Source organism: Esox lucius, chromosome 3 (assembly GCF_011004845.1).
Source record: "Esox lucius isolate fEsoLuc1 chromosome 3, fEsoLuc1.pri, whole genome shotgun sequence".
Classification (NCBI taxonomy): domain Eukaryota; kingdom Metazoa; phylum Chordata; class Actinopteri; order Esociformes; family Esocidae; genus Esox; species Esox lucius.
The window spans coordinates 3,943,177-3,968,788 of NC_047571.1; the positions used below are offsets into that span (position 1 = coordinate 3,943,177).

The 25,612-nt window shown below is 39.1% G+C and overlaps 1 protein-coding gene across 2 annotated transcripts in view; it reads left to right on the forward strand.

Moving 5' to 3' along the window:
* The first annotated feature begins 2,030 nt into the window (after nucleotides 1–2,030).
* tox (thymocyte selection-associated high mobility group box) overlaps nucleotides 2,031–25,612 on the forward strand; it is a 47,812-nt gene continuing 24,230 nt past the window's right edge. Inside the window, exons 1-2 of one of the 2 annotated variants that reach the window (XM_010883608.3) lie at nucleotides 2,031–2,523; nucleotides 25,012–25,077. In XM_010883608.3, the coding sequence (XP_010881910.1) occupies nucleotides 2,422–2,523; nucleotides 25,012–25,077 (168 nt within the window). In that variant the 5' untranslated portion in view covers nucleotides 2,031–2,421. The remainder of the gene's footprint in view (nucleotides 2,524–25,011; nucleotides 25,078–25,612) is intronic. The other variant, XM_010883618.3, reaches the window with a different exon arrangement.

Here is a 25,612-nt window from a genome sequence, read left to right on the forward strand (position 1 = left end):
CTGTCCTTTGGTCTGATGAGTTCACATTTTTGATTTTTGCTGTGTCTTTGTGAGATGCAGCATGGGTGAAAGGAAGATCTCTCAATGTGTGGTTCCCACTGTGAAGCATGGAAGAGGTGTGATGGTGTGGGGGGTGTTTTTCAGGTGACACTGCCTGTGATTTATTAAGAACTCAAGGCACACAACCACCATGGCTGTCACAGCATTCTGCAGCTATACGCCATCCCATCTGGTTTCCGCTTAGTGCAGTTTATTTTTTAACAGGATAATGACCAAAAACACAACTACAACCTGAACTGAATTGAGATGGTTTGGGATGAGTTGGACCTCAAAGTGAAGGAAAAGCTAAGAAATGCTACCCATACGTGGGAACTCCTTCAAGACTTTTGGAAAAGCATTCTAAGAGCATTCCAGGAGACTATGTCATGAGCTGGTTGAGAGTTAATAGGTGGCTACCTTGAAGAATATAAAATGTAAATTAATTTTGATTTCTTTAACACTTTTTTTGGTTGCTTCATGTGTTATTTCATGGTTTTGATGTCTGCACAATTACCCTTGAATGGGAAGGAGTGTCAAAACTTTTGACTGGTAAATATGTAAAACTACTTTCATTATACATTTATTTCAGTGTATACATTATTTTAGTCCATAGACGCAGCACATATACACCAATCAGCCATAACATTATGACCACCTGCTTAATATTGTGTAGGTCACCCTTTTGCCGCCCAAACAGCCCTGACCCGTCGAGGCATGGACTCCACTAGACCTCTGAAGGTGTGTAGTGGTATCTGGCACGAAGACGTTAGCAGGAGATCCTTCAAGTCCTGTAAGTTGTGAGGTGGGGCCTCCATGGATTGGACTTGTTTGTCCAGCACATCCCAAAGATGCTCGATTGGTTTGAGATCTGGGGAATTTGGAGGCCAAGCCAACACCTTGAACTCAATGTTGTGTTCCTCAAATCATTCCTGAACCATTTTTGCTTTGTGGCAGTGTGGATTATCCTACTGAAAGAGGCCAAAGCCATCAGGGAATACCATTGCCCTGAAAGGGTGCACATGGTCTGCAACAATGCTCAGATAGGTGGTACGTATCACAGTAACATCCACATGAAAGGCAGGACACAGTGTTTCCCTGCAGAACATTGTCCAAAGCATCACACTGCCTCTGCCGGCTTGCGTTCTTCCCATAGTGCATCCTGGTGTCATGTGTTCTCCAGGTGAGTGACGCACACGCACCCTGCCATCCACGTGATGTAAAAGAAAATATGATTCATCAGACCAGGCCACCTTCATCCATTGCTCCGTGTTCCAGTTCTAATGCTCATATGCCCATTGTAGGCGCTTTCGGCAGTGGACAGGGGTCAGCATGGGCACCCTGACAGGTCTGCGGCTACGCAGCCTCATGCGCAACAAACAGCATTTTGTGTTCTGACACCTTTCTATCAGTACCAGCAGTAGCTTTTCAGCAATTTGAGCTACAGTAGCTCGTCTGTTGGATTAAACCACACGGGCCAGCCTTCGCTCCCCACGTGCATCAGTGAGCCTTGGCCATCCATGACCCTGTTGCTGGTTCACCGCTTTTCCTTCCTTAGACCACTTTTGATAGGTACTGACCACTGCAGACCAGGGACAACCCACAAGGGCTGCGGTTTTTGAGAATCTCTGAACCAGTCGTCTAGCCATCACAATCTGGCCCTTGTCAGAGTCGCTCAGATCCTTACACTTGCTTCTAACACATCAACTTTGAGGACAGAATGTTCTCTTGCTGCCTAATATATCCCACCCACTGACAGATGCCATGATGACGAGATAATCAGTGGTATTCACTTCACCTGTCAGTGGTCATAATGTTATGGCTGATCGGTGTACAGTATACTGTATGTAGGCAACGTCAGTGTATACATAATTTTTTCCCACAATGAGTTGCTCCAAGCAGACGCTGCATTCTCCAGTGCGCCCCCTAGGTGGAGTATATCGCCCTAGCTGCGCTCTTGCCCCTGCCCGGTCTGTGAAGTCCTTTGTATGAATTGCGAGCGAACAGGCAATCCCACCGTGCCTAATTCGCTTGCAGATGACTGTAAAGCCGCTGGATAGAAACAACTACTGTCGCTGCAAATGCATCTGTCAGATAAAGAAGGACACGCAATAACTTCTTTAACAATCGAGTGATAGTCTATAGATTTCACTGTTTTACCTACGTTTACAAAGTCTGCTGTTTATAGTGCGTTGCTAAGTTTTTTTTCTTTCTCCAGAAAAACCACGACCGCATGTGATAGCATTAAAGTTTGCCATTTTCGAAATCCAATCATACACTTTTCCCGATTTCGGTCACCGGTTTTTGTTCAACCTTCAACTTTTAAGGACTCGAAAGTAGAAGCCGGACTGGAAAAGCTTTTTTGGAGATTGATGTTTTACTGAAATGGACGTGAGAGTATATCCACCTCCACCACAGTCATTATCAGCAACAGATTCTTCCCGACTGGGACCCTTGCAGTATACCGATTCTCCGTACTGCAATAAGGTAAGTCGCATCTGGACTAGGCTGTACACTATAGGCCATATTACTATTTGTTTCATTACGCACAGTGTTATGGAGATGCGTAAAAACGCTGTTCGTAATGTGGACTCCAGCCGTTACGCACTGCCCTGAATGAAACATACTTTACCTTCTTAAAACAATGAAAACAGGAAGAAACATTCATGCACACAATAGTGACTTATTTAATGTCATAGGTGTAATCGAAATTATTGCTTGCTTACCCTCCTTTGCTTAATTGGATATCGATGTCAATGTGTAAACCTGGTGATAGCGCATCACTATCACTGAAGTTGCTTCTTGGGGGATTAGTTTTTTGCTCAGTTAATGTCATGAAAGAGGCATTTGTTTCTATGTCATTGCGTCACTTAAATTATTTAGAATATAATAAAATCATCAAACAGGACCTATAAAACCTCTACCTTTGCTTTTATTGACTAATTTCACCTATATAAAGCAGTTAACTCAATCCGTGTTTAAACACATGTACCCTTACTATAATAAAATCGTTGTAATTTTCACTCTGATTTCAAACCCACAGTTAAATTGACTGTCACATTCAAAATGTCTGAACAGGGCCTGTCCTGCATAATAATAATGTTCTCTCTGTGTATGCGTGTGTGCGAGCAGGCGCGGTTGTGTGTGCAAGTGCGCTTGTGTGTGTGCGCCTATGTGTGTGTGTGTGTGTGTGAGAGAGAGAGAGAGAGAGGGAGAATGGGGGTAGGGATGTTGAAGGGAGGGAGGGGTAGAGTAGAGTGGGGGTTGGGGGTTGTACTATTTCTTCCTATGCCTTTTGATTCACTGCTCTGTCTTTTTTATATAAGATCTCATAAGTCTCTGCAATGAAAATGTAAGGGAGAGTGAGCAAGAGAGAGCTAGAGATGGAGATGGAGGAGGGGCATGTGTCCTATAGATATAATCTAACAGATGAAATTGTACTGGTTGAGTCCATGTAGTATAAACACTATCTTAGATTTTCCATTTCAGCATTCAGTGTAATGAGACAGAGGTTAGGGGGTTATTCCTATACTCTAGAGAGACAGGGAAGAAAGAGAGAGAGAGAGAGTCTGAATGACAGAAAATGAGAGAATGTGTGCATTGAAGATACAGGGAAAGATAGAGAAAAAGTGTGTGGTGGAGGGAGATAGAAACATAGAAACATAAGAGTGAGATAGAAATGTGTGGTAGAGATAGAAAGAGAGAGAGAGGGGGAGAAGCTCTAATGCAAACACGTGCAATTGTGAGAGAGGAGTGAGGTATTTCTAGTGCAAACAGGCAGATATGGCCTGTATGCTGCTCTACAAGCACTCTGTATGTGTGAAAAACCTGGTGATAGAGCCAGTCCCATAATGACCCTGCTGTTATCGACAACAATTCATGGGTCTCACTGTTGTGACTGCTGCTATGTCAGAGCAGAGAGTCTGTTCACTACTGGTTTCATTCAGAAGGAAGGTTTGTTCTAGGCCCATTTCGTTTTGCAAAGCGTAAGCTGTTTGTCCTTTCCATTCATCTTTTCCACCAATTCAATGTTTTTTCCCCATCATGAGCATCAGTTCATGATCACTTGTCATTTAGTTGATGCAAAGAAAGGCCATTCCATAATTTCATTTTATGTTATTATTTTGATATTTTCTGTAATAGCAACAATAAATATAACTTTCTATGTCAGATTGGGTAGTTTATGCAAAACTGCAGAAAGTTTGAATGACACTCCAGAGCTTTTAATGAAGGCTGTGTAACATCTGTTTTCTGACAATTTTCATTTATTTTGAGACAGTTGAAGAAATGATGAGGCTTCATTTAACACTTGTGAACGTGCCTTGGTTGCACTTATTTTTGTTCTTGGTTCTTCTCTGAAATAAGTAATTGATAGTTCTGTAATCTTATCATCTATTAACATAGAATTAAGAATTAGGCAAACTTGTGACTTTGTCTCTGTTTCTATGTATATTTTGTGTTTTCGTGTGAATGTGTCATCAGTCTGTATTTGTGTGTGTCATCTATCCATATGTGTGTCTTAGCCTCAGGCATTTTCAATTAAGTGCAAATTACTGAGCTCTTTGGTGGTCCTGGCCCTCAGAGGGGCTCTGGGAAGTCGACCCCGACATTAATACCCTGTCCTTTGTGTTTACTAACCGAGCAAACACAGCAGCGCAGACCTGGGTTCAAAAGCAATTTGAAATCTTTCATTGTTTGCTCTACCTTGGTTGGAATGTTGGAGAGGCGGAGTTTACAGTTTGAAGACGTTTCGATGTGCCCTTTAAGCCAAGCAAACTCAATCGAGCCCAGATCATGTTTTTTATAGAATTTTGGAATAGTGTTTGAACCCAGGTCTGCACAGCACAGGGCCCAGAGCAGGAACACAGCAGCACAGCAGTTAGGCTCACTGTCAGTCTAATCCCAAAAGTCAGCTCGAATTTTGAATATTATCTACATTACCCATCTATATTTACATGTATGGTCCTTTTATGGTATTGACATTTGGCACCACTGTACATGTGCATTTCTCATCCTAGCAACAGAAAGAACTTTGAGCTCATAGTTGCTGTCAAACATAGTAATCTTTGTAATGCAACTTAGTTCTTGATGGAGTACAATAATTCCAGACTTGTTTAAGTAGACTTCACTGTGGCAGCAGTAGTCTCTGTTTTAATGAAACAGCACTAGTGTGACATTCCAGGGTTTTTCTGCCTTATAAAAGGGCTAAGAAGAAGACTTGGTTTCCTTTGCAAAAACAAAAACATTCTGTTTACTTTCAACTGAAAGTATTGCCTGTGTACTGCAATACCCTAGACGTGTAGAAGGAAGGATTTTAAATGTGACCTACCCACCCAGATATCAGTCTTATTCTATTCACTGACATAGCAACAGTTTAAATCTATGAATTCAAATCCCAGCAGTGAGCCACATTGTTGTCAGTAAATTGCAGATTAATGCTAAATTCTAATTCAGCAACGTTCTATAAACTTCAGAAGCCAGTTAGAAACCTGTTTTAAGGCTTCATTAATCTCTTGTGGACAAATTCTTGTTGACAGATCAAACAGCAAGAATTCTTTGCTAATCAGGGCTCATGTAGAATTATCAGATCGTAAGCAGCAGAAGTTACTGGTGTTTAGTTGTTGTGATTCATTACTTGGATGAATCCAGATTGGGTAAATCTATGCTAAACTAATGTAGTTATTTTTTGCACCTGGGTGCAGCTGATTAACGTTTTCACTAGATTCCAAACCAAAGTCAAAATGGGCTGTAAATACTAATGAATACAACATTAATTTTGGCCCTGATAAACATTGTTGAAATTATATGAAGGGAGGGGTTTTTTTGCGAGTGAGAAGACTGCTTCTTTCCTTACAATTGTTAATAAAGTAAAACTGGAAATGTCACACTTTCGCTAGGACACTAAAGTTTAAGGCTTCATAAACTATGATTGAACTGATGAACATCTACCTTGTTTTGTCTGGAGTCAAAAGCTTATGTCAATGAAGTACTCTCAGGTTTGTAGATTGTCATCCAAAATATGCATACTATTTCATTGACCCAGTTCCCAACCTTTTTTGGTTCATGTTCCTCCAATCACATTCTGCTCTGTATGATCTAACCCTGAAGTTCCCTTTCATGTTCATTTTAACAGCAAACCTCATGATTATTCTCAAGTACCCTATGTGAATATGCCAGGTACCCTGAGGGGTCCAATTACCCCTGGTTGAAAACAACTGGCTTATATCACAGCAATATTTTGACACTTGTTGGCTGTACCTGAACTTTGGTTCTGGGATCATATTGTTTTCATCACTTATTTCAAAGATGGATCTAAACTTGTTTTCTCTGACTTTATACTGTCTGGAATCGTGAGAATTACAATTTATGTTTGATCAGCACCTTAGTATTGTGATATTGTGTCATGATGTCCCTAGCAATTGGCAGGGTAGTCTAGTGGTCAGATGAAATCCCAATCCCAGCATGGTCCTGTGTCTAATGGCTTGTCTTCATTACCAGAGAGAGAATAAAACACTGGATACATTAGTTTGCATTGTCATTCCCATAGGGTTTTTAATTTACATGTTTGAAATATACCAGACAGAAATCCCAGGTACAACACAAAAATGGTGGCAGCTAATCACAGGAAAATCTAGCAATATGCGTGCACACAGCACAGAAACTTGATACAGTTCAAACAGAATTGTCTTCACACTTGCTAAACTCTGGGGGTTGATCGAAAACGTGGTGCAAGCTATCTCAGAAGGTAGCCTCTCGAGTTATCGATATCTGCATGTTTACACCACAAAATAATGTAGCGTCTTGAGACTTTTTCTAGTTCAGAAATTTAGCATAATGTGAACAAGCCCTCAGCAATTACACTCCATTTCTCATCAGATCATTGGAGAAAATAATATGTTCTAAGATTGTGTTTAGAGTACAACAACTGTGCTTCATTTAAATAACATTTATATTACATGTAAATAATTTTTCCTATTCACAATATTTAATGAGAAACTTGCACTGCAGTAAGGCTCAACAACTAGCCTCCTGTCCTGGATGGAGTATAAACTCATTGATGTTGCCCATGGCTAACCCTTGTTAAGTTGTGAAATGGTTAGCGATGTGGACTGCCCCATAGTTGACCTGGGTTCAATCCTCGCCACAGACAAAACATATTAGGTGTTTGGGTTTCTTCAGACTAAATCTTTGGTGGCTGCAAGCTTCAGTAGCAACATTACAGAAAGTCTAAATTACAACTGTTTATGTTTATATTGCTATTGACGAACTGCACTGACAATGAACATACTGCTTTTGATTTTGATTTACATTGTTGCTTTTGATTTAATTTACATAGTTCACATAGTGTAGTGGTAAGCTATTCAACTGTTATTGTATGGAAGACTATCTACAGTAATCTTTATACAAGAGTAAACTTTAGTTCCATCAATAATTATAATTATTTAATAAGAGTTCATAATAGTTTTTCAGCAAAAATGTAATGGCTGGGGTAAAAGTTGCATTTGGAGACTATACAAATTTGTGTAACAGCAAGTCCTGTGTGTCTTGTGTGATCATCCCTGACCTTAATGCACATTATTAACATTTTGACCCCGGTTCAATTCTTCTCTCAGACATTCACATTTTTGTCTCTGAAATATTTATTCACTCTGTCCTTTTCAGCTTTGCACAACAACTTATATCCACTCTGTTATACCATGAATCTCATATATTAAAAATAATAATTGTATTACATGACCCTTTCATACTGTTGTTGTTTTCAAAAGAAACAAACCAGCCATGGAGTCATTGGAGTCATTGTTTTCATTATAGGTACTGTATAGCTATTAGCTAGCCATCTACAATAATCTTTGTACAAGAGTACACTTTATTCCATGAATAAACGTTCTGTTGTCGTCGTTTTTTTCAGCAAAAATGTAATGGCTGAGGTAAAAGTTGCATTTGGAAACTATACAGAGTTGATCAGAGTACCTGCAAGCCCTGTGGTCTTGTGAGAACATCTCTGACATTGTTACATATTATTAATGTTTTGACCCTGGTTCAATTCCACTCTCAGACTTCCAATTTTTGTCAGTCAGAAATATTTATCCACTGGGTACTTTTACAACCGTTTCACAACAAGCATAAGCTAGCTAAAAATATTTTTTTATAGATTGCCTATCTATCTATGTTGTAGCCTAATACTGATCTTGGTGTCTGTTTTTTAAAGCTATTTCCACCTATATTTTCCGTTGAGAGCAATGGGCCATTCTGAAAAGCTAGATGTAATGTTTGCAAAAAACACCACTGCAACACTATTTGCTTTACACTTTATTCAAACTACTGTGTGTATCAGAAATGCTTCCATGACAGATATTAATACATAAGCATAGGCCTAACACCATAACTCCAGCTTGGTACACAGTAACTTCACTTTGATTTGCAGCAATTTGAGCATTCTGGAGGGCTGCTAAACTAAGACAAAGAACCGTAAATGATGTTACAGGATTCTGCCTTGGCTTCTCCTAGGCTTTTGGAATTTACGGCAAAGCCGACACTATTTTATCAACACATATTTTTTGACTCAAGATATTTGTCCACATGATAAAGCAGATCTTTCAGTAAAAAAATTTAGAACAAATCTGAAGTTACGGCCTTTTGCCTTTGCATGGCAGTAGACACATCACGTCCAACACTACCTGTTGTTTGAATAGCGTAATGGTTAAATACACAATCTGCTGCATAGAAAACCGCAGATTGAAACCAACATTCATCCATTCTAATTGCGGGCTGGCTGAACTAGACTTGCCTGGTTCATTTTCTGATTTCTGATTCTGTTTATACATGGATCAGGACCAGGACTTTATACGTCACCAATCACTTCAATATACACTAAGTGAAACATCCTTAGACCACAGTAGCCGCTGGGAATATCTGTCAGGAACGTGTACCACGTAGCCATAGGAAGGTGGCATGCGATAATTAAGATTGTAGTGTAATGACACTCACAAATCTTACATGAAAAAAATTGTAGAAAAAACGCATCACTGTCAGATTTCTGTATCTGGTCAATCACAGTTATTCCTTTGTACACAGTTGTGGTTAGGTCAATCCCTTAAAAGAGCTTTGGTTGGAAGCGTAGAAGTAATTGATTGATCTTCACCCACCCATAAGCCAAAAACCCTGCTCAGTGCAATGAACACTGCTACAGTTGCTTTAAAGGAGTCAATTTTAGTATAGTTAAAAATTTTAAGGAAGAAAGCTATTGTCAGCACTTCTACTTTGAGGCACCTCATCAACATGAGTCCTGGTTCTGGGTTACCCCTCTAAGTTGTGGTATTGATATGATAGATTGTCCATATGTGCATGGTTTATGTACGTACTGTAGTAACGTGTTGTATTGTATGTAAACGTTTTCAGTCACGCCATCTTGAATAAACCTGGTTTGTATAGAGCCACATACTATGTTATCAACATGCCTGTTGTGTTGGCTGCTAAGTGTTATAAGTGTAAGTGGATGTAAGTGCCATGCTCCCACTTAACCTAAACTAAGTGCTATGCACACTGTTCACACCTAAAGGATAGTTTCACCATTTTAAAAGTTAATGTTGATGTTAGGCGGCTCCTCACACTGAAAATAGACTCTGGGCCACAAGATACTGTAATCCATGGTTTTAGACTTAGAATTAGTGGTTACTCCAGTAACTCTGAAGATCCTCAAGAAAGTCAATGGTTTAGGTTAGTACCTTTAGTTGGTTGAAGGGTTCTTGATGGAACTGTTAATAGTTAAATAGAGGAACAGGTTTTAGGAGGAACTTTGTAAGGCAAGTGTGGTTTAGTAGAGGTGTGGCTTACAGATGTATATATTTTTGGACAGCTTGTTAATGTAAATGTATTTCCTTTATCTGTTCAGCTGTATTTTCATGTTTATGTTGAATAATGAAATATATGGCTCATTGAGGTGTATGAGTTTCTGAAGAACAAAAGTTGGATTAATTACCACTTTATTACCATCAGTAATCTGTAACGGTAGTAATAATCTAATTTAATTGTGCATAAATATTGAATCAACTTTTTTGGCATTGAACAAACTTGATGAACTGGAATGACAACTTAAATCCACACCTCCAACAAACCATGCCTAAATCTGCTACAATATATTATTAAAAAGGTTAATGACTCAACACCTACCATGACAAAAAGGTTTCCGTTTGAACCTTTACACAGTATTTCCTTTATTACTTTTTCAGTGGAGTTTCTTCAGAAACTCTATTGAACTGTAATGTTTCCACTAGTGGGACACATTTTAGGGGGATTTAGATTAATGTAATTTAGCAAATGCTCATTTCCAGACCTAGCAGAAGTATGTGAATACATTTTCATACATGGGAAGCAACCCACAACCCTGGCATTGCAAGTGCCATACTCTTCCTAGTTGAGCAACCAGAGAGCCCAAAAGTAGCTTCCAGACACTTTTACTTCTAAATGTTTAGTTTCTGTCAGCCTCCTTGCTAAATAAATCATCACTTTTTGACTTTGGATTTTATCTCTTGAATTAGAAATATAATGAATACATTTTACACCTGCTTTTGGCTTTACAATGCTGGAAGTAAAGGATCTATTTCAACCTTTTCCCCTTTCAGCTAAGTGGCGTGAAGACTAGAATGTCGCCAATATCAAATCTTGGCCACGTGCTGAATAATGTTAATATTTTATTTTTATTTTATGCTAGCGGTAACGTTTCTGAAACGTTTACAGGTTACACATTGCAAACACTGTTAGACCATGCATTGATGTCAAGTGCTATAAGATGTAATTAGACATTTTAGTTAAGCCAGCAGCTAAACTAGTCATAGATATTTTATATAAAACAACAGGGATGGTGCTAACCAGTGCAGAACATACAAAGTTAGATGTCTTTCACTAAAGTCAGCCAACTACTGTTGATAAGTAGCTGTTATATATTATTACTGCGAGATTTCAGAAATCCAGATTCTTGTTGTTTCCATGACACTCGCAGATGTAATTTTACGCTAGACCTCTCAGTCAGCTACTGCTGTGCACAGTTGATTGAAAGTAGCGAGTATCGCAGAGATCTACTGATCTACAGGCTGGTTGCTGAAAACAAAATGCCACCATGTGTACAACATTTTGCTAAATGATTCACAAGTTGTTTGTTTCAGACAATATAGATTTAGCTAGCTGGTAGCTAACATTTAATAATAGGTGTTGGCTGAATGCTTTAAAATGACTGATTATTTCTGACCGATTGTGCTTTCATCTGAATAGGCATCCAATATGCTCCAATAACATGTGTCCCAGTTTTGTTGATAATGTCTAAAATATTAATACCAGACATTGTATAATTAAAACTGACAGAAACAAAACAATTATTTGTTTTGTTATCATATCATTTATAATTTTTCTATTCATTTTGCCTTTTTATTCATAATTTTTTTATTCACAACAACTAAGAGTATTTAAGGAGTATGTATAACTTCTATTTTTGGTCCAGTGGCTAGCACACTTTAGTAAAGTGATGTGATCACATCTATATGTGGAGATACTTTGTTTCACCCTTTGCGAGCAAAATCTTGCATCACACGTTGCATATTGCAAAGCCATTTAGCTGAGTCTACCTTCAAAAAGCTGCTCACACACTTTCATTATTTCTAGAAATGTTTTGCTTTGCAATGGCAGTTTAAAGAACTGAATCAGGGATTACAGATTAACTTGGCACACAGTACTTTCCTCTTGAGGAGCCACACAAAGTCAAATAGTAAAACTGTGAAATTCTCCTTTAAGTAATGGTACAGAATTCCAACATGACAAATGGCCCTGTATGGTTCTTCTTTCTGCGTAGATGCTTTTCCCATCTTCTAACATCATGAGTAATGCTTGATATCAGGCCAAATCTGACACACACTTACTTCACATTAACGTCCTGCATGGGATATAATTTTTTGTGTATTTATTTATTTATAACATTTAAGTAGAATATAGAAAAGGATAAAATAGAAAAGAATAGTAGGAGCCTGGTAAAATATGTCTGTCTGTGTTTGTCATATATGGTGTTCGTATACTACAACCTATAGGTTTACCATATTGCTCCTCTCTACATTACACTGTAAATATTTACACAGTTGGATAGAACCCAGTGTGATCTCTGAGTCAGCTCTCTCTTTCTTTCTCTTAGGTTTCTTCCCTTTCTTTCTATCTCACATTTTTCTCCATCTCCCTGTCTTCCTCCCATCTCTCTTTCCCTGTCTCTCACCCTATATATACTGTGTATACATCTTTCTCGTTGGTACAGAGTACATTGGTAGACTCACTATGAGTTTAGTAAAATACAGTCAGAAGCCTCTTTGCTAGGCTAGCATCCTATGGTTCGCTGGGTGCTGTCAAAAGGCATCGTCCCTCTGATTGACAGCTTTAGCCCAATTCCAGCTGAGGATTTAATTGTGCATAATGTCTGCCTATTAACAGATAAAGCAACCACGAGGGCTATCTACGATGGACCAGTGATGCTACTGTATACACACTTGCACAAAGAAGACATAGAATAACGTAGAAATTATTCTGGTTAGTCATTAGGTCACACAGAACATGATACCTCATCAGAGGTTATTTGGTTGCTTTTCCATTTGTGGCTAAAGATATTTGTTTTTTTCCACTCAAGCATTAAAAAAGGAGGACAGCTTGTTTCTGAGTGTTGTTTGATGAGTGACTCATGGAAGCCCATGACATAAAATGGAACTGAACTGAATCATCAGCTGCTGACGTCCGGACAGGTTAGATGTGGATTGGGGTGCAAGGCAACTTTAGTGATACATCTGAAACAGACTTCTATGGTCAAATGTTAATGTGCATATCCTGGGATTTGGGATTTGAGTCACAAACTGAAATGTAGGAAAATGTATGGACTTACTACTGTAGTATCTCAGAATAATAGCCTCTGTTAAATTATTACTTGTTGTCTGTTAAATTGCATGTTCGTAAATTATTTGTTTACCATTATTTTACCTGTTTGGTAGGTTAAGAAACATTTTTATTACCTCAAAACGCTGGGAGCTATTAGGGCATCATGCCTTGCTCAGGGAGTTTTTCACCTTGTCAGCAGCAAAACCAGCAACCATTTGTATACAGGCCCAACGTTCTTGACCACAAGGCTACCCTAATGTTTCTCTTGTGATGATAATAAGCATGGTTGCAAGTTATACTAGATGTTTCTGGGCAGTGAGTGTCAGTACCTTTGGACAATGACAATGAAAGGAAAACATGGAACAGTTTAGCATTCATCAATTCATCAGCCCTGCATTGAATTGTCATTGGTCAGAATCACCATGCACGTTTACAATAGTGGTGGCTGTGTTGAATATGTCGACAGTGATCCTAATTTGGTTTTCTCCACCAAATGAGGCTAAAACAAACGCAAATTCGAACTTCAGATCTGCTACAAATGCATCGCCTCAGTCCTATATAATTAGCCACGTCTCTCTGGAATGGCCGTGAATAGAGTGTTATAGAGACCAAGCCAAAGGATCAGCTAATTAAGTCGCTGAACATAATGATCATAAAATCTGGAAGTCCGCTGGTTCCAGCTTGGCGCTGTTAACTGTGTTTTCACCCTGGTCCCTATCACAACTCTAAGAATTTCTGGCACTAAATAGTGATTGGGATCCATCCTAAGACGGCACACACATGCATAACTGAAACACACACACTCACACACACACACATAGTAACATACACAAACACACAAGCATTTCCTTGGCTCGAGTGTTCCCAAAGATAGGCCACATATGAATGAGTGATTAGGCTCCTGGTTTGACTGTGCAATCTTAACAGATGGGTTGTGATAAACGGTTCCAATCGCTTAATTGTTTGGTTCAATCTCCAAGCAAAACATATTGCAATCATTTTCACATTAAGATACATTTTCGTTCTTTTTTTTAAATGGTCGGACTGAGTGTGTTGTTGCGGTGAGTGGAGCTTTCAGAGGTATTAAGATTGGTTTTATTATGGTATTGTGGTCGAACATTATTGACTCCATTCATGTGTTTTGTGTTGAGACTGTCTTTGCCATAACCATGATTTATGTGTCTTCTTTCTTCTTAAATAATGACTGTCTTAGTGGTTAACTTGCTTCATGTGGCTTTGTGGCCCTGAATAAACCATTGTATGTTCTTTGTCAGGATTTTTTGTGTGTGCATGCCCCCCCCCCCCCGTTGTCCTATGAAGGGAATTGTGTGTGCATGCCCCCCTCCACCTGCTCTGTGGCCTATTGGCTTTGGTGTACACCCCGAAGGCTTTGTGTTCCCTAAGTGTTTAAGTGGTACCTGTCTGTCTTGTGATTCCTGCACAGGTTTCACTGATGTAAGCACTCGTATGTGAGTGTGTTTGCATCACTTTGTTTCAAAAATGATTTCTTAATTGCCATATGAAGAACACAAACATGGTATGGGCCATTCAACAAAATATGCGTATGTGTGTGTGTATTTTGGATTCAGAGAGTATTGCTCCATTTTAGTATGTTGGGCGGGGTGTTTGGAACCAGATCCCACCTGAGTGTCGTCATCATCATTAGAAACCTAACCCTACACCTTTCCGTCATACTATATTACCATTTTCCATTCTGATACTATTAGCATGTTACTGTCCTCAGCTATCGAATAGCCAACAGCAACAGTACATCTATAGGCTGTCCATAAGGCTACTGTTATGACAGCAAAGTATAGCTGTTCCCCTTACCATTCAAAATAGACATATAGAGATAGAACAGTACGCTATACTACTCTCGAAACTCGCTCCCATCCACAACTATTCATTATATAGGTCAAAAGATGTCTTAGGTCTATCCAGGTCTATATCCTTCTCTTCTTTGATTTTAAGCAGTTGTAATTCTCTCCAGCGCCCTGTCACTTGGTGTGTTTTTAGTCTGCTTCTATATACAGTTATGTGGCCTTTGAACAGCTGTATTTGAACTTAGAATTGAGCCAGAATAGCAGTCGCTGAGAGAGTAATTGCATGTTTGACTTTAAGGGAGACTGCAGTAATTCAGTGCTCATGGTGGAGTTCGCTGCTCTGAAGCAATGTGCATGCTTGCTGTTCAGTCTGAAAAGCCAGATAAACCTGTCAATCTTTTTGGTTGTTTTTGCTCTATTGGTTGGTATTATTTAATTATTTAAAATAATTTTAATCTTTTGGATAATTCCATCTGTGACTAGTGTGGAACTACTGTATGCATTATGACGGGCTTTCACGGGTAAAAGCAAAATATGCCTAACCTGTTTATTAGCTGGACATATTCTGTAAGTGTTACGTAAACGGAATTGTAATCTATACCAATTTAGAACTATAGGGCTCAGTGTTTCGCTTTTGATTGCTTGAAACAGTTTTTTTCATAGATTTTTTGCCAACATTTGATGACGGCTGTCATAGGTTGGGCATTCATAATTTTTTCAATAATTTTTTTGCTCAGACAAACCGAAAATGGGTGCTCTGATATATAAGAGGATAGCCTGAGGAAATGTACAGACGCACCCAAATTCCAATAAGTAAGCATTAGATGCAGTGACTAGGTAATAAAAAGGATGATACAAATCATGAATAGTATGTACTATCATTATAATAAACATGCTATTTTATTACGACACGGAACTGGAAAGGAAATGAAAATAGGTGGAAACTGAGAGAAAGGACTAACATAGAAGGCATCTCACAAAAAAACAGCTGAGAGTCATATCCAATTTATTTTTGCATTAGTCAGAGACTCTCAGTGGTTTAGTATGGAGGAGAGCTGGGCTTGAATTTTTTTTTCCTTACCAGGCTGCTTTAAAAATAAAAAACCTGTGGCTTAACCTACACAAGATAATCTGTCATAAGAAAAGATGCATATCAATGTGTAAGTATAGGCCTCTTGCTCACTGTCCATGCAATATACTTTACTTCTCATGTGGGACTGCTTTTCTGGGTTTTTGTTATTGGTTTTTGGAATTTTAAATGTAGCACAATGTGGAGGGAAAATCCTATTTACAGGGTTTAAAGAGAATCATATTTTCCAGAAAAATATTCCCTGCCTGACTCGATGTGACAAAAAGATCTGTGCCCTGCCCATATCCATTCTAGAGGTTAGAACTAGGGCTTGGATTTTAACCTGAAGATTTAGCTCTATAAACGGCTCAGGTCAGGTCTTGTGGTCTGGAAAAACTCCTGACCTTATGGTCTCAGCAATCTGATGATAACATCTGATCTCTCAGAAGAAATGTCTCTACCTAGCTCATGGCGCTCCTGTCCTGTTGCATACAGACACACATCGGTCTAAAATGCTAAACTGGCTTTAGATCAGTGATTAGGGCATATAGCGCAAACCATAGAGTCAATAACCACAGAGGTGCAACATTGCTATCATTTCAGTGAAGTTGTAAGTAAGTAGACTCCCCAGACCACACCCCATGAAAAAGTGGGAAAAGTGAAAAATGTGTCCTTGTTTCCTATCAAAAATAAAACAGCAAAAATAGGGACAATGTCTTAAAGATATATTCCAGGGTTTTTGGCCACAGGTTGTCAAAGTGGCGCTGTTGAGCCAATAAAGGTCCCTCAAAATCGCATACTGTGTAATGTATTGCACATGCCAATATGTGAACCATTTATTCAAAACCACTGTACATTTGTACATTTGATTGAAGAACAGTGCATTTTTTAAGTGTGACAGACATCTAAATAATGATGTTGACATTTTGCATTTCCGTTTCCTGGGTCACGGAACAACACATTTTTGGTAGGTGAGGCTTGGACTTTAATGGGCTCTGTCCTGTGCTCTGTTCTGTACAAACAGCAGGCGCCGTGGAGGCAGTGACATCGCAGATATATTACCCTCTGTGTAAACCAGCAACAGCTGCACTATTGTAATTAAACACAGGTTAAAAAGGGAGAACCATGTGCAAACAAAGGAATCTGGTTAGTATATTGTGGTGGCAGGTCCTGAAGTGTAGAGAGAGATCAGGTCTAATTCTTGGTTTATTGGAGCTCTGGGATGAATTGATCGGCATGTTGTTGCCCTATGACACAAATCTCAAGTCAGTTTAGTGCAATTGGTTAACCGACTAGTTAAGGCTACAGAAGCTTAATTTAACATATATTCAAACAGCATCAACAGGAAATGTTAATTGTTATTTGGATTATATATTTATGACTGCAGTCTGAAATAAAAAAAAGCAACCTTGAATACACTTCAAGTTTCCACTTATTGAAGGAATATTCTTGAATAATAGGATGATCCAGATCCTACATCTGTAGGCATGGGGTAGGTAGGATTGGTTTATCCTAGATTTGTGTCTATACTTAAACAATAAGGCACAAGGGTGTGGTGAGGTATGAGCTTTTCTTAGGCACGACGCATTGCAGAGTGCCTTCACTCAGCATTAGCCTGGTATATTGGCAATATACCACAAACACCCAAGATGCATTATTGCTGTTATAAACCTGATACCGATGCAATCAGAATAGTAAAAATCTATGTCATGTTATACCCATGACACATGGTCTCATATATACCACAACTATCCACCAGTCAGCATTCAGGATTCAAAGCATTGATTCACACTAAGCTTTTTTTCTTGTGACTCTCCCTAGGTTGGTTTTTGCAAAGTCTAACAACACAACTGAGTCTCATCACATCAGTGTTTATTTCTATTGCACCTATCTATATGTTAATCTCTATCTATATGTAAATTTATAGTACAAAACACTATCAGAGGTGTAAAGTGGTTCATGTTTAGCAATAGAGACTAATGTTATTATGGTGAGACTGCTGAAGCTAGTTATGGCTTAAGTGCTGCCAATGTATTAGATTTTACTTGTAGTAATTTATCTTTACAGATTAACAAGTAAAGCTGAGACATTTGTACAAAAATCCATATTGCAATACATTTCCTGAATTGATGCGATAACAATAAATATAACAATACATTTACAAGAGGATTGTGCACCACAGCTTTTTTTATATGAAATTATGATCATTGTAGTCATCATCAGTTCCATTAACAACCACATTGAACAAAGACAAATATCTGTGAAATACCTGCGATAAGTACATTTCACTAAAGTAGGTGAAGCTGAACCTCATATGAAAATGTTCACTACAAATCGTCCTCATGAATTGTTGCTAGCGGAAACATCAATGACGTAGTTTCTTAACCTTCTGCGACAGATTGTTTTGGAATTATGTCAATTCCTGTAGCAGACCTTTTTCCTCCTAATATTTTGTCTTTGTCAAAGTTATATAGATGAGTTAATAGTTAATTCTGTTCCAGATCACACTCCATGTTTTACCTATGAGACTATCTTAATCCTTTTTCATTTATGTTGATTATAACAGACATACAGTCGATTATAAATATCAGCTTCTGTCTGCCAATATGGTGTCAGGTTAAATGATGCATCAATCACTGGATTCTGGTGGGGATGCTTCCCTAATTGTTCCATGGTGATTTTCTGATTCAAAGCTTAATGACTGAACAAGACTCCACAAGGCAAATTTGCGCTTGGTAGCACATGGAGGAATTGTTTTCTACTCTAAATACAGTCTCTACAAATCAGACTTGAGTAGATGGAAATATGGCCTTCACCAGGCCCTAGTTTTGCTTTGGAGATGTTAAAATATGTTGTTATGATTTAATAAGAGCTGTACCTGTTTGGCTTCATTTAGGTGTGACAATAAGTAAGAGAGAGATTGGGGGCCATAGAGACAGAGGGCATTTAAATGGAAAGGAAAGTTGCTCATTCATATTTTAATAAGGTGTTGCTCAATGCTTTCTGCCAGGAGAAATATTCACCCAACGTGTGCATTTAATTGAGTTGGAGGTTTAGATTTAGATTAATGTAACAGGCTTCAAGGCATGGTTATGTTGGGTGAGTACAATGACTGATATGGTAGCTCTGACACTGGTCTGAATGCACTGTTATTTTTCTGTTCTTGTCATTCCACAAGAAGGTGATTGTGTGGTTAGTTCAGTTGGTATACCATAACTTCTGTGATTAGTCATAGGTCTTGTGTGTCATCACGCTCAAGGGATTACATTACAAGGGATTCAAGTTATTTTGTGTGTGTGGTTGTCATGTTCATTTGTTTCTGGCAGCCTAAATGTTATTTTTTAGCATAAGGTATACCAACCAAGTTTTGTCATATTGCTCCACACTGTTCCTCAGTATAAGTCAGCCAGCAAACCACTTTAAAGTAGCACAATTCACACTTGTTGAGATAGAAATAACCTGACCTACCTTTCAGCTGCAGCATCTGGAGATGCTGATCGACGTGATGTCATTATAAAACCATTTCACAGTGTAGTTCCTCATACGACAACAAGTACAACCACACACAAGGAAATGCATGTACTGCAGTAACAACACCAAACAAGCAAATCTAATATTTAAAATAGATTAAGAGGGTCTGAAAAATATTAATGAATGTGATACCAAACCAACTTTTACTCAAAGGAAAAGGTAAGCATTAAATCGTGAATTGAAATGAATGGGCCTGATTCAGCTTCCGGGGTAATATTCTGATTATACAAAACGTCATTAGCGTTTTTGCGATCAACACCTCCTGAATTTTAACAGAAATTCACTCTTTTACCACTGTGAAACACCACTCACTCCTGTCTTTACGAGGCAGTGCCAGAGAGGGTGATACGCTACCAATTCAATCAGAAACAGGCTATGATTTATATGGACTCGAATCCCTCTCTCTCCCTCTGTATCCAGCGATATGAACCACAGAAGGGCCCGATAGGTTGTGTAAAAAAAGCATGGCCGTTATAGTCATAAATTACAGTGCTGGGACACAGAAGAAGACACACTCAGCCCTGCTCTAGGCCCTCACCAAATTGCCATTTTGAGAAAAAAGAAGGGGGGGAGGTAGGGAGAGAACAAGGGGGGATCACTTGAAATGTAATGCGCCACAGACAAAGGTTGTTCATCAGGGCTATGATTTTGAGTCCAAGATGACTGCCACTCTTGATATTGAATACTGGGGGAGCAGATATGGAGATACAACCCCCGTCCTTTACTCCCTGTCTCCCTAGCTTACCCTTTTCTCTTGTTCACCCCCATGTTTTTTCTCCCCATCTGCTAGCTAGCTCTATCCCCACTGCTGTATTTCAATTCCTTCTCTTTTTCTTTTTCCCAATTGTCTTTAATTTCTCACTCTACTCATATCTCTCTCTTTTCCTCCCCCTCTCCTTCTCTATTCCTCCCTCCCTCTATCCCCCTCACCCCCCACCCCATCGCCCCTCCCCTCTCTCCATGGCGACCCTGACCCACTTAGCTAGCTGTTTGTTATTCAGACGAAGGTTTATCCACAGAGAGGGGGTGTGTGTATAATTTGGTTTGACAACAAACCATGCCATGCTCCTTGCAAGGTAGGGTTGCCCGACAACAGCACTCCTAGCACAGCCACAATATGATACTATAAAGAAAACACTATCAGTGATCTTAGTGATAAAAACCATGCACATTGCCATTGCTGTTGATAGAGGTTGTGTGGAAGGTATTGGTGATATAAATAGCACTTTCGTGTAGCACATGATGTTGGGCAAACAGTACCACAATAGACAATTAGTTAATGCCTTTGAAATATAAAAGTATGTGCATACAGAAAATGAAAGGGCTATCAAGTAACACAGAAAGAAGCGCTGAATTAAGCAGAGGTATTTGGGCCTAAATTTCCTAAGCTATGTGAGTGTGTCAAAAGTAAAATAGTACTACCACCCACAGCATATAGGGACATACTTTATTATAAGATAAGCCTTTGGTTGCCACATAAAAAGCTCTCAGAATTTAGGATCCTCTTATGATTTGGTTTTATTTTCCTCTTCTATGACCTCTCAGAGGAAAACCGATGAAGAGTGAAATAGGTTCAGCTGTCTGATTCACATCTGAACGCATCTGAACGAAAAAATGACAAAAAACATCACACAATATCCACTTCTTTTTTCCCTGTCACTCCCTTCTATCAGACTGAAATTCTAGACAGGTATGCCCTTAGAATCGGTCTCTTTGCGAAACCCGAAAGACACTGCAGTAAAAACCACTGTAGCATTAGCGAGCTAGCGTAGCTTTCATGCTACGGAACTCGGTTTCTGTGTTTGTCACTGGCTTTAATCATCCTCTGTACCTCTACGACTAAAAAGACTACAACAATAAAAGAGATTACGCTATGCCCATCTGCGTCATAGGAGCCTATCGAGTACAATCAGGCAATAAAGGAAAGAGCACAGGTGCAGAGGCAGAAAATAGAACTTGCTCTATTTCATTACAGTATGTATCAGCAAGCAAGAGATCTGTCAGTTCGGCACATATCATCCCGCGCCAGGAAAAGCAAATGGATAAAGCCAATTTGACAAAGGGGTCAATATACGGCATCCAATAAAAAATGGAATCTACAAGAGCTGTCAGGGGCTATAAACATCACAGTAATGACCCAACTGCTCAACAGAAGATGAAGAAAAAAACATTCAGATCAGACGGGTTCTCTCTTTCCTCTTATTGGCCTAGTCTCGTTTACTTGGCTTAGTCACCAGTTTTGCATTTTCCTATGGTTTCTGTATATTCAAGATAACAGTAGGTGGATGACGAAGACGTTGGAATCAGTGCAATATCTTGCAAAGAGGCTGCAAGAGAAATGGCAACGACAATGGCCACCTTTATTGACTGACTATTAAGTGTTAAAATGACCAAAGCTCCTGAACCAAACAATGAGATACTGCATCATGTACTCTGTCAATCGTAGCCGGACTCAACCTAATCGGATCTCTTTTGAGTTGACAGCAAATACCATCCAGTGGGTTATTGAGGCAGTGGGCGGGATGGCAGGATGTCAATAATCATAGAGATCATATAGGTTTCTATATGCCCTACGTACTAACATTATATTGTTTTGATGCTTTGCGCATTTGTCAGTCGACAGCCGGACACAGGCGGGCTCTATCTAACAGTAGCATAAGTCACTGAGGCTAACAAAAGCCGAACTCCTCCATGTGTTTGTGTGGTCTCACACCGTGTCGATGTATTGGTTTATTAGCTTTGGTGTTTAGGTTGGCTACATTGTACAGTTGACTCCCATCGTTATGTAACTTTATGGTAGAAGATGTTTGAGTGAGAGAGAGAGAGAGGGGGGGGGGGGGGCTCACTTTTGAGACCACTCCTAACATATGTTCTACTGTGCTGGGAAAAGCCAAGTCTCACACAACTTGTAGCATTTGTTTTTCCAATGCTGCTTTGGCAATTCTGCTCCATGTCCCATGGACACATGCAGCTGTTCCATGTAATCATCAATAATGCACAAGAGTTGGTTCACTCAGGGAGACAACTGTCTGTGTTCCTAACCCTGTAGACTCCCCTTTCCTTGGGCTGGACAGACGCTCCAGTCCCAACTCTGTTTGGAGAGAGAAGGGGGAATCGGGTTACAAGAGGTCAGCCATGTTTTGGCATTTTGTTGATTTAGTTATCCGATCGCTCATTTGCATCTGCGTGACAGCTGGCGAATGGAAAGCAGAGTGGTTTGTCCAGTGTCTACCTGCATTGATGGGTTGAGCTTTTCTCTCGTTTTTGTGTCTAAAGGTGGCATCCTGTATTGACAGTGTGGTCCCTTGTAGGACAGGACAGGTGCATGTGATTGTTAGAATAGAATGCTGAGGTTGAGACAGACAGTTCTTTGTCCCATCAGCTCATACAAACCTGCGCTTGCACCAATCACAACCCTGTATCTTGTATCCAGTGCAATTGTGGACCAGTACCGTATAAGGCGATGATTCACTGTGTTTTATTTCTTTAAAATACAATGGAAAAAGCTGTTTGTTGCAAGCCATTTGTGGACAGGTATAGTGAAGTGAAGTTGTGGCAAAATACTGTAATTTCACAGGTGTGCTTCTGGTTTTTGAAGACACCTTCACCATTGACTCAGCTAAAACACATTCAAAGAACAGGAGAGAGAATTTATTGAACTCTTTAGAAGTTGTACTACAGATACAGAATAGTTCCCTACAACATAACCATTTCACTCAAAGATACTGATGTCAAAAAACGTATTTGTTTTAATAATGTTTTAGAAGTCAAGCCACCCTTAACTAAGAGATTGCAGATGTTAAGACAGAAAGGGATTGTGGAGGAAAAAAAGGCACTTCAGTATGTAAATGAAAACTGGAACATTGCCAAAGCCAGGGATCTCAGTGTTTGTTCAGGAACATTTGACGGAATTAATTCATACTAGACAATATGAGTGTGCAAAAAAAATTTGCACACTCCAGTTTCTGAAGATTACTTGAATGTTGTCTCCTTACATTCTGTGGTTAGGGCTGTGTGTGTGTCTGTCTTTGATTCTTGCCTAACTGTTTAGAATGTACATTAACCTGTTACATAACATCCTGTATTTACCATCCATTCTCATGTTATGACTTGATTGTGTATTTTATGAGGGAAAAGCTGCTAAGATAGTCCAACATTTTTCTGTCGAGACTGGAGTACTTAACACCGCTGAAAAATGTCAGCAGTCACTCAAATTGTTTTGTTAGAAGGCTGCAAATCAGAAGGTGGCAGTTTCTCGATTGTTTTGCATGTCCCTTGCCGTGTTGCTAGTTGCCAGCCAATGTTAGCTAATGTGTATTTTGTTGAAAAAAGACACTGATAATAGCTAGCTAGCTACTAGTTCACTCTCCTTAATCCCATGCCGTCTGTGCCAGCTCGTAGACAAATTTGTTGTTGGTTTTAGCTCAAATTAGCTAAATGGCTAGCATATTATTAGCTACTCATACAGTAGCTAACACAAGCAGCTGTGTCAGTTATATATTTTGTCAATACTACTGGCCAGATAGCGGCCTGTGACTGGTCAATTTAGCAAACAGTAAGGGGGTAGATTGACACATTATTTTATAGCTCAGAGAGTTATGATGACGATTAGTTGCCACAGTTTTTTCTACCATTGTGACTAAACATTGTGAGTCTGAAGCTCCCTCTAGTGGTCACATTGGAGACAACAGTTGTTGACCTTACCTTAACATTACAGTCCCTCATTCTCCTAACCTGCCATGTTAATTTGCCTATCTTGCTATGTAAATTAAACAAATCATCTGTGCCAACAAATAATCACTGTCACCACACTGGAAAAAGTTATTATTTTATTCTTGCCACACTGGCAAGAGATGTTTCAGTTTCAATTCGCAAGAATCTTTGTAGGTATTTGCCGACATTGTAGCGATTGGCAAGTGACCAGCAAATCAGTCAGAGTTGTCAACGAGCAGTTGAAAGGTAGCTAAATGTCTTCAAATATCTTGTTGTAAATGTGTCACCAATTTCTATGGCTTGCTCACAACATATTGCCTCATGTTGTGTTCATGTTACGTTTAGAGTAAAGATAAGGATTTTGGCCTACGGAAAGGGTGAAAGGGTTAGGTTTAGGGATTAGGGAAAATAGGATTTTAATTGGGAATAACTTTATCTTTCCCCAAATAGATTGATATTCTTAAAATGTGTATGTGTGTGGCAAATCAATAAAGGCCTTACTCAAAGCGGTATAGGGATCCAGCATGGACCAAAAGACAGATAGAGGACCTTTTCTGTTTTATAACAGATTGCACATGAAAGGATTTCATTCAAGCCTTTCCTTTGTGGCTTGTAATTACTAGTGTGCTAATTGCTTCAAATCGCTGACATCTCGAGTCGATAAGGATGAGAACAAGGACTTCAAAGGAAAGTCGGCCCAAAAGGGAAAGACAATAACCCTGAACAAAGACAACAACAAAAGGAAAACATCAGTTAGCATGGCTAATATAACACTGTCTTCCTCTTCCTCCCACTTCCTCTACCAACTCTCTCTTTCTCTTTCTACCAACTCTCTTTCTCTCTTTCTACCTCTCTCTCTCTTCGTTTCATTTTCGTCTGTGTTTAACAAGCGCGAATAACGTTCTGACATTGTTGCTGTGTTTTTCTGTGTGTTTGCAGTACGACAGTGAGACCATGTTCCTGGGCATGCCAGAGTCTGGCCTGGACTTTGTGCCAACCAACCAGGTGGGTTAATTACTCTTCTCTGTGCTTTTGTTTCAAGTCCTAATTAAACACATTTAAGCCAACAAATTGCTAAATATGTACCCGCTATCAGTGGCCACCATAATCAGAGCCTATTATAACATGTAAACAGAGCATTTATACCTTGTTGTGGCCTAATCAAATGAAGCCAATACATGGTTGGGTTTGCTTGGGAACTTTTTTTCTACCTAGCTAGAGTAGACCAGATTGGGATTGATATACTATTTAAAATTATTTCAAAAACTATGTATATGTTTGTGCTTGATGGGTCAATACTTTTACATGTCAATCATTAAGCAGATGCTGTTATCCAGAGGGATTTCAGTTAGTGAATTCATCACAAGATTGCTAGGTGTTATGACTGCACAAACACAAATAGCGTTAACAAGGGTAAATTACAATATCATTCTTTAGTGAAAATAAAGCTCCAAAAAGCTCTCAGAAAATCCACTTAATTATTAATTGTTCTATTTTTAAATTTTTAAACGATTACAAATAGTATTTAAATCCTATTAAG